A 13,676-nucleotide genomic window follows, 5' to 3' on the forward strand; every position below is an offset into this window, starting at 1 on the left:
GAGCAGCACCCTGCTTCAAAAAAAAAAAAAAAATCAAAGTTAAGGCCGGGCGTGGTGGCTCACGCCTGTAATTCTAGCACTTTGGGAGTCCGAGGTGGGCAGATTGCCTGGGGTCACGAGTTAGTGCCAGTCTGGCCAACATGGTGAAACCCCATCTCTACTAAAAATACAAAAACATTAGCCAGATGCAGTGGTGCACGCCTGTAATCCCAGCTACTCAGGAGGCTGAGGCAGGAGAACTGCTTGAACCAGGGAGGTGGAGGTTGCAGTAAGCTGAGATCATGCCACTGTACTTCAGTCTGGGTGACAGAGTGAGACTCCATCTCAAAAACAAAGAAAAAACCAAACTTAAAAAAATAATAATATTGGCCAGGCATGGTGGCTCACACCTGTAATCTCAGCACTTTGGGAGGCTGAAGTGGGTGGATCACAAGGTCAAGAGATCAAGACCATCCTGGCCAACATGATGAAACCCCATCTTTCCTAAAAATACAAAAATTATCTGGTCATGGTGGTGGGTGCCTGTAATCCTAGCTACTCAGGAGGCTGATGCAGGAGAACTGCTTGAACCCAGGAGCTGGAGGTTGCAGTGAGCCGAGATCACGCCACTGTACTCCAGCCTGGCCAACAGAGGGAGACTTCATCTTTAAAAAAATAAATAAATAAAATTAAAAAGACAAGCCACAGACTGAGAGAGAATATTTGCAATACATACAGCTGACAAAGGACTTATATCCAGAATATATAATGACTACAAAGCAATAATAAACAACTTGATTTTTAAAAACCAGCAAAAGGCTACATACAGTGGCTCATGCCTATAATCCCAGTTACTTGGGAAGCTGAAGTAAGAGGATTGTTTGAGCTCAGCAGTTCAAGACTAGCCTGGACAACACAGTGAGACTCTCTGTAAAATAAATTAATAAATTTTTTTAAAATGAGTAATAAAGCTGGGCGGGGTGGCTTACACCTGTAATCCTAGCATTTTGGGAGGCTAAGGTAGGTGGATTACCTGAGGTCAGGAGTTTGAGACCAGCCTGACCAACATGGTGAAATACCATCTCTACTAAAAATACAAAAAAATTTGCCAGGCCTGGTGGCAGGAGCCTGTAATTCCAGCTACTTGGGAGGCTGAGGCACAAGAATCGCTTGAACCTGGGAGGCAGAGGTTGCAGTGAGCCGAGATCATGCCACTGCACTCCAGCCTGGGTGATAAGAGAGAGACTTTGTCTCAAAAAAAATAAAAAAAGATGAGTAATAGCCTGGGTGACATGGTGAGACTGCATCTCTACAAAAAATACAAAAATTAGCCAAATGTGGTGGTGCATGCCTGCAGAGCCAGCTACTGGGGAGGCAGAGGTGGGAGGATCACCTGAGCCCAGGAAGTGGAGGCTGCAGTGAGCTGAGACTGCGTTATTGCACTCCAGCCTGGGCGACAGATTGAAACCCTGTCTCAATAAATAAATAAATAATTTTAAAAAATAGTCAAAAGACTTGAACAGACCTTCACGAAAGCAAACAGCCAGTTGTAGTGGCTCACACCTGTAATCCCAACATTTTGAGAGGCCGAGACAGGAGGATACCTTGATGCCAGTAGTTCATGACTGCATTGAGCTCTGATTGTGCCACTGCACTCCAGCCTGGGTGACAGAGTGAGACCCTGTCTCAAAAATAAAAAGAGAGAGGAGAAATGAAAACATACCTACCCCAAAAAGACTTGTATTATGCAAATGTTTACAGCCACTTTATTCATTAAGCCCCAAGCTGTAAACAACAGCTGTCTGTCAATAGGAGAATGATAAACAAATGTAGTGTATGTACACAATAGAATGCCATTCAGTAATTTTAAAAATTATACATACAACATGGATGCATCCCAAAAACATTGTGTTAAGTGAAAGAAGCTAGACACAAAAAAGCACACGCTGTATGCTCAATTGATATGAATTCAAGAACAGGCAAAAACTAATCTATGTTGATGGAAATCAGAACAGCGTTTGCCTACAGGCTGGGGACTCTCCAGCAGTATGTTCTGTATCTCATTTCGCGTGATGGTTACACAGGTATACACTTGTTAAAATTCATTCAACTGTGCATTTCACTGTATGTACATGTACTTCAATTAAAAAAAATTTCTGGGCCGGGCGCGGTGGCTCACGCCTGTAATCCCAGCACTTTGGGAGGCCGAAGTGGGTGGATCACGAGGTCAAGAGATTGAGACCATCCTGGTCAACATGATGAAACCCCGTCTCTACTAAAAATACAAAAAAAAAAAAAAAAAAAAAAATTAGCTGGGCATGGTGGCGCATGTCTGTAATCCCAGCTACTCAGGAGGCTGAGGCAGGAGAATTGCCTGAACCCAGGAGGCGGAGGTTGCGGTGAGCCAAGATCGTGCCATTGCACTCCAGCCTGGGTAACGAGCGAAACTCCATCTCAAAAAAAAAAAAAAAAAATTTCTGAGGCTGATATGCTAATATAAAAGGATCGAGTTTAACCTAATATATTCAGAAAGGTTTGAGAAACATAAAAATATTGTTAATTCATTTATAACTTTGCCAATAAAAATTTTTTCTTTTTTGAGACAGAGTCTTGCTCTGTCATCTAGGCTGGAGTGGAGTTGAGTGATGTCCACTCACTGCAACCTCCATCTCTCAGGTTCAAGCGATTCTCCTGCCTCAGCCTCCCAAGTAGCTGGGACTACAGGTGCCTGCCACCACACCCAGCTAACTTTTATATTTTTAGTAGAGATGAGATTTCGCCATGTTGGCCAGGCTGGTCTGGAACTCCTGACCTCAACTGATCTGCCTGCCTTGGCCTCCCAAAGTGCTGGGATTACACGGTTGAGCCAGCACACCCAGCTGCAATAAAGTGTTTTTTAAATAAAAGTTTTATTACTTCTTTAAATATGAATACATTTTTATTAAACTTTTAACTATATATTTAGCTTATGGAAAAATATGGCATCTAATATCTGATTTGCAGAGCCAGTCCCCTTTGTCAAACAAGAAAGCCAAATAGACTCACTTTCTGTCAGGTGACTTCATTTTTCAATTCAAATAAATGTGCTAATACACATTTCCAGGATTATTATAGAAGCCACCGAGAAATAAAGAATGTATTTGTAAGATAGATTACTAAATGCAGTCAAGTAAAGATTAAAATGATAAGGCTATAATTAATGTATCCATTTTACCATGTTACAAGAGCAAGCAAATCAATCATACTGTATCCACTTTAACATAATTTATAATAATACAATATAACGTGTGCTTACAGAAATAAGTTACGAAGCAAGGAGTATGATAGAAACCATGATATTCATTTGGTAAATGTGAGTATGTATAATGATTTTTCTGGCTTTAGGGATTAAATGAGAAGCAAATATAAAAATCAGAAGTAACTCCATGTTGTTAAATATCATGGCCAGATTTTCTTATGAATGTAAAGAAACACTAAGTCACACACTGCTTAAGAAACAATTACTCTTCACAGGAGAGCCTCACTTTTTTTTTTTAAAGGAGAAAGTGTATTTCATTGGAACAGAGTCATTTTGAGTGCAAAAAAATAGTGTATATATATTTGTGTCATTTTTTAAAAATATTTTTAGAGACAGGGTCTTGCTCTGTCACCCAAACAGGCTGGACATGGTGGCTGACTCCTGTAATCCCAGCTACTTGAGAGGCTGAGGCATTGAGATTTATCATTATAATTTTTATCATTTTAATCTTTATAAATATTAAAAATATTTGTATGATAACTCACTGTAAACTTGAATTCCTGGGCTCAAGCAATCCTTCTGCCTTAGCCTCCTGAGTATCTGGGACTGCACACATGCACTACCATACCCACTTAATTTTTTAGTTTTTAGTAGGAACAAGGTCTTGCTATGCTGTCCAGGCTGGTTTCAAACTCCTGGCCTGAAGTGATCCTTCTGCCTCAGCCTCTCAAATAGCTGAGATTACAGGTGTCAGCCACCATGCCCAGCCTGTTTGTTTGCAGAAAGATAATAACTTAAAGCCAGGTGTGATTCAAAAGTTTTAAACAAGATGCACAGCCCTCCTCATTATGGCTACACCTGGTCATTGCTAAACCTGGTCAAAGCCTGAAGGCCAGGACACCTGGAGGCTGGGTCCAGCGCCAAGGTGACCTAAGGATTTAGACTCCCAAACTCCCATTTACAAGTGAAGACATTAAGCCCTCCTGCCTTAGAGGGTCACTATTAGAACTGAGGACAGTGCCTGGCACATGAGAACTCAGTATTAGCTGTTGTCATTGAGAGAACATGAGGGACAACCAAAGGACAAAGGACGTGTCACTTTAGGTGGAGATCAGAGCCCTACGGACTCATTATTTGAGTGTCCAGGCATCTGCAAAGGGTTAGACCTTCGGGACAAAAGACCTTTAAGGCACTTCACCAATGCCTTTTTACTTTGGCATTGAGCTTTGATTTTACTGTGTTGTGTGGATGCGAAACTCAACCAAATATGGCAATTCTGATATTGTCAGGTATCAGATAATTTCAAAATGTAATTTGTGGGGTCTTCATCCCTGGGGAAAATTTGGGAGAGGCATTTGGCCTAGTGGTTATGTTACAGTCCTAAGCATGAGGCAGACCCAGCTTCCAACCCAGTTCTGGCACCTACTAATCACGTGGCTGTCAGATTACTGTGCAACTGTTTCTTTACCTGTGAACCAGGGATAAGCATTGTTCCACTCAGGTGGTATGAGTTGAACTAGATGCTGCTGCTGACAGTGTCCTGTATATTTCAGTGGACCACAGAAACACCAAACATGGGTCTTCCCATGACCTGCCTACCTCCTCTCATCCGAACCTCAGCCTATCTCCACTCCTACTACGGCCAAATCCATACTTCCTTCCAGGCCTAAGGCATTACCTACAGCTTCTCATTTTGTTATGGAACTTTGACCTTAACAGGCTAGAACAGTCTCTACCCCTTGACTCCCACACTTTGTAGTGTGCAACCCATGGTACATAGTCAGTTGCAATGTATAACCCCAGTATATAATAAACTGTGATACTGAATCTCTGGTGCAGTTACCTGGTGAACAATCTGTGGTGTACTGTACTGTATGACTCCTGATATAATATACCGTGGTTGTTTTTTGAGACAGGGTCTTGCTTTGTCACCCAGGCTTAAGTGCAATGGCACAATCACGGCTCACTGCAGCCTCCAACTCTGGGGCTCAAGTGATCCTCTCACTTCAGCCTCCCACATAGCTGGGACCACAGGCATACACCACCACACCTGGCTTTTTCTTTGAGATGGAGTCTCGCTCTGTTGCCCAGGCTTGAGTACAGTGGCATGATCTCGGCTTACTGCAACCTCCACCTCCCAGGTTCAAGTGATTCTCCTACCTCAAGCCTCCTAAGTAGCTGGGACTACAGGCGCCCACCACCATGCCTGGCTAATTTTTGTATTTTTGGTAGATATGGGTTTTGCCATGTTGGCCAGGCTGGTCTAGAACTCCTGATCTCAGGTATCTGCCACACTTGGCCTCCTAAAGTGTTGAAATTACACATGTAGCCACTGTGCCTGGCCTGAACTAGTATTGAATCCTTGGTGCACATTAGCTGTAGTGTATAATCCCTGGTCACAGGCAGGGGCAAAAGTTATTTTTAAAGATGTCCCTAACGTAAAAAAGACTCCTTACAATTCAAAGCAGCATTTAAATAAGCACATAAAATCTATAACCCTTGCCAACAGATCCTTACTGTTGTGCAAGCTGACTGCATTCCAGCAGGGCTTAATCAGTAGCACAAAGATACAAAGAAATGGGGTTGGCCAACCTCCAGAGGAAATTGGCAACTGACCCTGTAAAGCCTTTTGGATTCAGTCAAGCTTCTCGACTTGTTTCTAGCAATAGTTAAGAGCTTATGTGAAATTATGGGTCTTAAGACTTTGAACACAAGTCAAAACTCTTACAGAGCTAAGCTGTAAATTATACTCAGTGACCTGGGCTGGCAAGTAAGAGGGTTCAAAAAATCAGTCACTGGGGACTCAATCTTTTAATGAACTCCTTTTGAATAAGGTGATTTCCAGTTGTTTTTAAAGGGGGGAGAGAAAGTATCAACATTTACTTTACTTTTTTTTGGAGACCTTGTCTTGCTCTGTTGCCCAGGCTGGAGTGTAGTGGAGTGATCTTGGCTAACTGCAACCTCTGCCTCCAGGTTCAAGCAATTCTCCTCAGCCCCCACTAGTAGTTGGGATTACAGGTGCGCGCCACCATGCCTGGCTAATTTTTGTATTTTCAGTAGAGATTGGGTTTTGTCCTGTTGCCCAGGATGGTCTTGATCTCTTGACCTTGTGATCCACCCACCTCGGCCTCCCAAAGTGCTGGGATTATAGGCATGAGCCACCATGCCATTGCCTTACATTTTAAAATCCTCTGGTTGAAAGGTAGTATATTCTAGTATTAAACATGCATATATAAATGTCATAATTACATTATGAATAAAAGTGCAGTGCTCATATTTCAAGCATAACCACCTTCTCTATAAAATTTTTTTTTTTTTTTTTTTTGAGACGGAGTTTCGCTCTCGTTACCCAGGCTGGAGTGCAATGGCGCGATCTCGGCTCACCGCAACCTCCGCCTCCTGGGTTCAGGCAATTCTCCTGCCTCAGCTTCCTGAGTAGCTGGGATTACAGGCACGCGCCACCATGCCCAGCTAATTTTTTTGTATTAGTAGAGACGGGGTTTCACAATGTTGACCAGGATGGTCTCGATCTCTTGACCTCGTGATCCACCCGCCTCGGCCTCCCAAAGTGCTGGGATTACAGGCTTGAGCCACCGCGCCCGGCCTATAAAATTTTTAAATAGGCCAAGCAGGGTGGCTCAAGCCTGTAATCCCAGCACTTTGGGAGGCCGAGGTGGGCGGATCACAAGGTCAAGAGATTGAGACCATCCTGGCCAATATGGTGAAACCTCATCTCTACTAAAAATACAAATATTAGCTGGGCGTGGTGGCGCACGCCTGTAGTCCCAGCTACTCAGTGGGCTGAGGTAGGAGAATTGCCTGAACCTGGGAGGTGGAGGTTGCAGCGAGCCGAGATCGCGCCACTGCACTCCAGCCTGGCGCCTGGCGACACAGCAAGACTCTCTCCAAAAAAAAAAAAATTTTTTTTTAAATAAAAAAAGGGTAACTGTAACCTTAACGATCAACTTTCTGGTCATGAGTTATTAAAAAAATGTAAACTGGTAGTGTCTTCAAAAGGTTTTAAGGATCCCTTTCATTTAGACAGTTGACTGAGGCCAGGTGTGGTGGCTCATGCCTATAATTCCAGTACTTTGGGAGGTGGAGGTAGGCAGATCATCTGAGGTCCGGAGTTCGAGACCGGCCTGGCCAACATGGTGAAACCCTGTCTCTACTAAAATTACAAAATTTAGCTGGGGTGGTTACGGTTTCTTATAATCCCAGCTACTTCAGAAGCTGAGGCAGGAGAATCACTTGAACCTGGGAGGCAAAGGTCCACCATGCCCAGCTAGCTAACTTTTCTATTTTTAGTAGAGACAGGGTTTCACTATGTTGGCCAGGGTGGTCTCGAACTCCTGACCTCAGGTGATATGCCTTCCTCCTAAAGGCCTCCTAAAGTCCTGACATTACAGTCGTTAAGCCACCGCACCTGGCCTTTAAAATTTTTTTTGGCTGGGCGAGGTGGCTCACACCTGTAATTCCAGCACTTTGGGAGGCCAAGGTGGGCGGATTACTTGAGTTTAGGAGTTTGAGACCAGCCTGGCCAACATGGTGAGACCCTCATCTCCACTAAAAATACAAAAAAAATTAGCTGGGCGTGGTGGTGTGCACCTGTAATCCCAGCTACTCGGGAGCCTGAGGTGGGAGAATTGCTTGAACCTGGGAGGCGGAGGCTGTAATGAGCTATAATAAAAAAAAAAATTTAAAAGCTAATTTTTTCTGTATTGTTCCAATTTTAGTATATGTGCTGCCAAAGCAAGCAGTATTTTTTTTTTTTTTAATTTATTGACCCTGACCTGCTGAAGCAGTACTTTTTTTTTTTTTTTTTTTTTAGAGATAGTATCTCACTCTGTAGCCCAGGCTGGAGTGCAGTAGAGTGATCACAGTTCACTGCAGCCTCAACCTCCTGGGCTCAAGTGATCCTCTCACTTTAGCCTCCAGAATAGCTGGGACTACAGGCACACACCACCACACTTGACTAAAGATCTTATTTTTATTTTATTACCTTTGAGATAGAGTCTTGCTATCATCCAGGCTGGAGTGTAGTGGCCTGATCTTGGCTTACTGCAACCTCTGCCTCCTGGGTTCAGGTGATTCTCCTGCCTCAGCCTCCCGAGTAGCTGGGACTACAGGCGCATGCTACCACACCCAGCTAATTTCTGTATTTTTAGTACATAGGGTTCACTATTTTGGCCAGGCTGGTCTTGAACTCCTGACCTGACCTCAGGTGATTCACCTGCCTCCGCCTCCCAAAGTGCTGGGATTACCGGCATGAGCAACTGTGCCTGGCCAAGATCTTCTTTTTTAAAAAGAAGTTCATTTTTCTGAAGGCTAAACTTCTAAGATGTCTATCCTCCCCAAACGAATCTATAAGCTCAATAAAATCCCAATCATAATAACCCCTCTGCCAATTTTTCAGCTAAAAATACAGAAAGGTACAGTTAAGAAAATGAATAATCAAGCCCCAGGATAAGAGAAAATACCTGGAAAACAAGTATCTGATCAAAGACTGTGTAAGAATAACCAGAATGTGTAAGGAACACCAATTACTCCATAACAAAATGATAAACAGCCTAGTTTTCTTAAAAATGCAAAATATCTGAGCAGATACTTCCCAAAACATATATAAATGGCTAAGTACAGAAAAAAAACAAAACAAAACAAAACTGCTCAACCACATTAGATATGGAGGATATAAACAAATAACAATACCAAGCATTGCTGAGAATGTGGAGCAACTGGAATGTCCATCTATGAAAATGGTACACCCTCACTGGAAACCAGTTTGGCAGTTTTTAATAAAGTTAAGCATACACTTACCAGATGTTCCAGAACTTTCACTCATAGTTTACTTGCCCAGGAGAAATGGAAACACTGTTCCCTGTTTTATTTCTAATAGCCAAAACCTGGAAACCACCCAAATGTCCCATTCATCAACAAGTGAACTTTCTGTTCAGAAGTTACAGAGGAGAAACCAGGAACTGCCCTGAAGAGGCATGAGGGTGCTTCCCAAGTGCTGGCTCTTTCTCATCTTCCTTGCACTCATCACTAGCTGGATATAACATTCGAAAAAAATTGAGCTGTTTATTCAACGGCTCTAAGTTAAATCCTACTCAAGTTGGTAACAGAAAAGCAGGCTGGCGATTACCCTTCTGGGGGAGCAGTGCTGGAGGGAGTCCCAGGACTTCTGGGGTGATGTTACTATTCTCTGACCCTGGGTATAGTTACAAGAGGGGACTCCTTCGGGAAAAGTTCAGTAAGCTCTATATTTATGTGCCCTTTTCTCTACCTACTCTTTAATAATGTAAAATAAAAATAGGAGAAAAATGAGACTGTGAACACTTCCCCCAGCTAACTTGGACAGGCTTTCAGGTGCTGCATGTAAGGTTTGTCTCATTAGGCAGCTATTAGCAAGGTAGTATAACGAAGCTGAGTAATTTGAAAACTCAGTTTCAAAGGAACTTTTCTCTGGGTCTTTTTTTTATTAAATTTTTATTTTATTATTATTATTTTTTATAAAGATGGGGTTTCACCATGATGGCCAGGCTGGTCTTGAACTCCTGACCTCAGGTGATCCACCCACCTTGGTCTCCCAAAGTGCTAGGATTACAGGCGTGAGCCACTGCCCCGGCCTCTCTGGGTCTTTAGATTTGAAATTTCCCAATTTGTTTTGTAATGGAAGTCACCTTATGGTCCTGACAGCCCTTCAGGCCACTAAGCCATCACACACTATGGGATGTAAACTGCCTCTGCTCAAGTCTGGTAGCTGTGCTTGACCTGTGACTTCCAGCCCATGCGCTGATGAAACGTCTTGTCTTTCTACCTGCTCTCAAAATCAAACTTTTATTTGGTTTATAGGAAGGTGTGAAACTCACCTGCAATTATTTTTGAGATGGAGTCTTGCTCTGTTGCCAAGCTGGAGTGCAGTGGCGCAATCTCAGCTCACTACAACCTCCACCTCCCAGATTCAAGCAATTCTCCTGCCTCAGCCTCCTGGAGTAGCTGGGACTACAGGCAAGAGCCACCATCCCCAGCTAATTTTTTATATTTTTAGTAGAGGTGGGGTTTCACCATGTTGGCCAGGATGGTCTTGTCACCCAAACCCCTCGGCCTTCCAAAGTGCTGGGATTACAGGCGTGAGCCACCATGCTCAGCCCACTTACCCACAATTATAGGTGCTCCTGAGAAGCTAGACCATGAGGCAACGTATATTAACTGCAGGTAAACTCTTACTCTCAAACACTGGTTCTCAACGTGGAGGGATTCTGTCCTTCCTTCCCCCGGGGATCTTTGGCAATGTCTGCAAACAGTTTGGGTGTCAGCTTGGTGTGAGTGCTACTGGTGGAGGCGGCAGATGCTCCTAAACCTCTGAGAGTGCACTGGACAGGTCTGACATCAAAGTCCCTTACAAGGTATGTAGAGCACTTTACCATTTACATTGGACTTAGCTAACCCTCACAATCACCACTTCAAACACGAGGAAATGGAAATGTAAGAGACCCAAGAGTGCTAAAAATTAGAAAAAAACTCATAAGGATGACATTGCCTTGATATTTACTTTTGTACACAAGAGTATGTATTTACCTGGAAAAAATTCTCTCAAATCCCTCCCTTTGGAGCTTCTGAGTCCCTAGTGCTAGAGATCCCAATTCTATTTGCTCTCTGCTCTGTGGCTCAGAGATTCTAGCAAGACTAGGGTGAGCCTGGGAGATGCTAACAATTCCCTTGACAGGTGAATTGCACATTGACTCTAAGTGAGTGCAATACTGAGACCTTGCCAAGGGAGTTCTTTCATCGAAGAGCACTGCTACTTCCATCCTGAGCTCTGCATTTAATAGGTGACGATGGAATGAAAAGGTTAACTTACCCCAGGCTACCCTTCTGTGGTAACATCCTTGACTTCTTTAGAAGATTAAAAAAAAAAAAAAAGAAACTAATAGTGAGAGGCTTCCTGATAATTACTGGGAGCTCCCCTGTGTATGTTATCTTATCTGACAAGTCACCTAAAAAAAGCCATCTGAAGAAAGCCAACCAAAAGAAAGGCTATTACAACAAGAACTTTACTGGTAACACCTTTTTAATAGGTCAAAGTAACTGTACAGTTCATTATATTCTTCCTGAGAATAATTTATATCCCCCAACAAACTAAAGGGAGGGTATATTTTTTCAAAATTAACAGAATGGATGGTGTAATTGGACATCAAAAGAAAACCAAATTCCTGTTTTGCTTCATTCTCTCCTGGGAAGACAGATACAAGGAAGGGTTAGTTAACTCCAGTGGCTGTAAAATAGTCAACATGGCTTTAATCTTTCTTTATAAATTATATAAAAATGGAAAAAGGGGATGGTTCCAGAACTTCTCCTCATTGCAGTTGGGAGGTGCTATGGTATAAAGCATTTCTGCTTCCAAGAGAAATAACATTGCTACAAAAAACTGGCACATTATTCTGTGAAAAAAGACAAGAGTTTTTAGTTGTGTTCTACAGCTAGTTCCCGACCAAATGCTTCACATATCCACACGAACGTAAAAGGCAGGTAAGATAAAAAGGGCTGTAGTGTTTTTCTGAAATAACTCAAGTCTTCAAAATATAGCTTTTATATTCTTTCTTTGTAAAATGGGATTAGCATATTGCAACTGAAGGGTGTTCTAACAAACAAAAATTCCAGTCTGGATAATAATTCTATGGTAGACAGAAGAATTCTCAGCCTCTTGGGTTTCCTGGAATTCTTTACTGCATGCTCTCCTCTTCCACTATGCAGCTAAGGTAGTTTAGGAATTAAGATGTCACCCCTTGGCCATCCCCATTCAAACGTATCTTAATGTGAACGGAAACTGTTCTTCATGATGCTTAAAAGCTTACGTACAATTTTGATTCTTAGAAAATGCCACATTTTGGATCCCGGACTTTTCTGAGGATCATGATTGAAAATAAACAAAACAAAAAATGAACCCAAATCAAAGTGTGGTTACACTTATATGAGAAAGATTTTCAACCAGATGGTCATTCAAAAAAGTTGGAGCTGTAAGTGCTGGCGACCGAGGACACAGGGTTAATTCCTCACTGCTGGTGGAAGGCTAGAGAACATCTTCAAAAGAGGGTAGCAAGACATGCTCCCAGGGGAGGCTCAGTGTGGTCTCGTCTGCCCAAGCATTTTCAGTCTTGCTTGGTCAATGACATCGAGTAGGTTTTTGGCATCCACAGCCAGGGCGTGAGCAGCAGTCAGCATTTGCTTTTTGTACTCTTGCTGGAGGCTGGTCATGACATACTGCTGGGCCAGTTTCATCTTATTGATGAGCTCACCCAGGTCAGAGTTCAACAGTTTCTGTGCCATCTCAATCTGAAAGACAAGAGATAGGTCAGGAGAACTGTTTCCAATGAATTTTTTTTTCTTCTTTAGAGAGAGGTTCTCACTATGTTGTCTAAGCTTCCCTCAAACTCTTGGGCTCAAAGCAATCCTCCTGCCTCAGTCTTCCCAGTAGCTGGGAACACAGGCACAAGCCACTAGCCATGCACCAGTGAACTTTTCAGGGAATTCTTACAAGCCTTTCTTTTGGTGCCTCCATGAGAAGAAAACTTTTTAAATCTTCCTTAGAAGCAACACAATGTAAAAATCAGTCATCAAATTTTTTTTAAATTTAACTTCCCACACTGCATTCACACATTAAAAAGAAATTTTTTTTGTATCATTCAACTTGACATCATTTTTTTAATTTAAATTTTTTACTTACTTTAGAAATTTGGCCATTACAGTGTGCCTGTGTGTGCATGTCCACTCACACATGCAGATTCAGTGTCTTGTAGCTTCCATTCAAAGCCTTCCCTGACAGCATGACTGACTTAGTCTCCATTTGTGCTCACTGTTTAGACTAATCTCAGTGACTGGCAGGGCTTTTGTTTCATAATAGAACCACAGAATCTGACAGAACCTCAGAGATCATCTATTCCAAACACTCTCACATCAGAGAGTGGACAACTGAGATACATAGGATATGCTGAAGGCCACAGAGCCAAGCCAGGACAAAAGTCTCCATCCTGACTTCTGGTCTTGTGCCTTCTACTATGCTAACTCGTATCTCAAGACCTTCCCTGGCTATGTAAAAAATGCTTTAAGGATGGTGGCAGGGCACAGTGGCTCACTCCTGTAAAATCTCAGCACTTTGGGAGGCTGAGCTGGGCAGATGGATTGAGCTCAAAGGTTTAAGACTAGCCTGGGTAACATGGCAAAACTCCATCTCTACAAAATAATACAAAAAGTTAGCTGGGTATGGTGGTGTGCGCCTGTATTCCCAGCTACTCAAGAGGCTGAGCGGGGAGGATGGCTTGAGCCTGGAAGATGGAGGTTGTAGTGAGTCAAGATTGTGCCATTGCACTCCAGCCTGGGTGACAGAGCCAGAGCCTGTTATGTGCATGTGTGCGCACACACACACACACACCCCCACACACCCACACACACACAGAGT

At 42.8% G+C, this 13,676-nt stretch overlaps 1 protein-coding gene and 1 long non-coding RNA gene across 32 annotated transcripts in view; both read right to left on the reverse strand.

Annotated features, from left to right (window-relative positions):
- Positions 1–1,220: 1,220 nt before the first annotated feature.
- Positions 1,221–10,181, reverse strand: LOC135278059 (uncharacterized). The gene is made up of 2 exons (XR_010345642.1): positions 9,035–10,181; positions 1,221–1,660 (listed from the first exon to the last, which is right to left on the reverse strand). It is a non-coding gene; the product is annotated as an uncharacterized LOC135278059 (long non-coding RNA).
- Positions 10,182–11,273: 1,092 nt separating this feature from the next.
- PTK2 (protein tyrosine kinase 2) overlaps positions 11,274–13,676 on the reverse strand; it is a 352,445-nt gene continuing 350,042 nt past the window's right edge. For all 31 annotated transcript variants that reach the window (XM_064384640.1, XM_064384638.1, XM_064384629.1 and 28 more), the window contains one exon: positions 11,274–12,553. In XM_064384640.1, coding sequence (XP_064240710.1) covers positions 12,341–12,553 — 213 coding nt within the window. In that variant the 3' untranslated portion in view covers positions 11,274–12,340. The remainder of the gene's footprint in view (positions 12,554–13,676) is intronic.

The sequence above is a fragment of the Aotus nancymaae genome, unplaced genomic scaffold (genome assembly GCF_030222135.1).
Source record: "Aotus nancymaae isolate 86718 unplaced genomic scaffold, 86718_ANA_hifiasm-v0.15.2.pri h1tg000036l, whole genome shotgun sequence".
Taxonomy (NCBI): Eukaryota; Metazoa; Chordata; class Mammalia; order Primates; family Aotidae; genus Aotus; species Aotus nancymaae.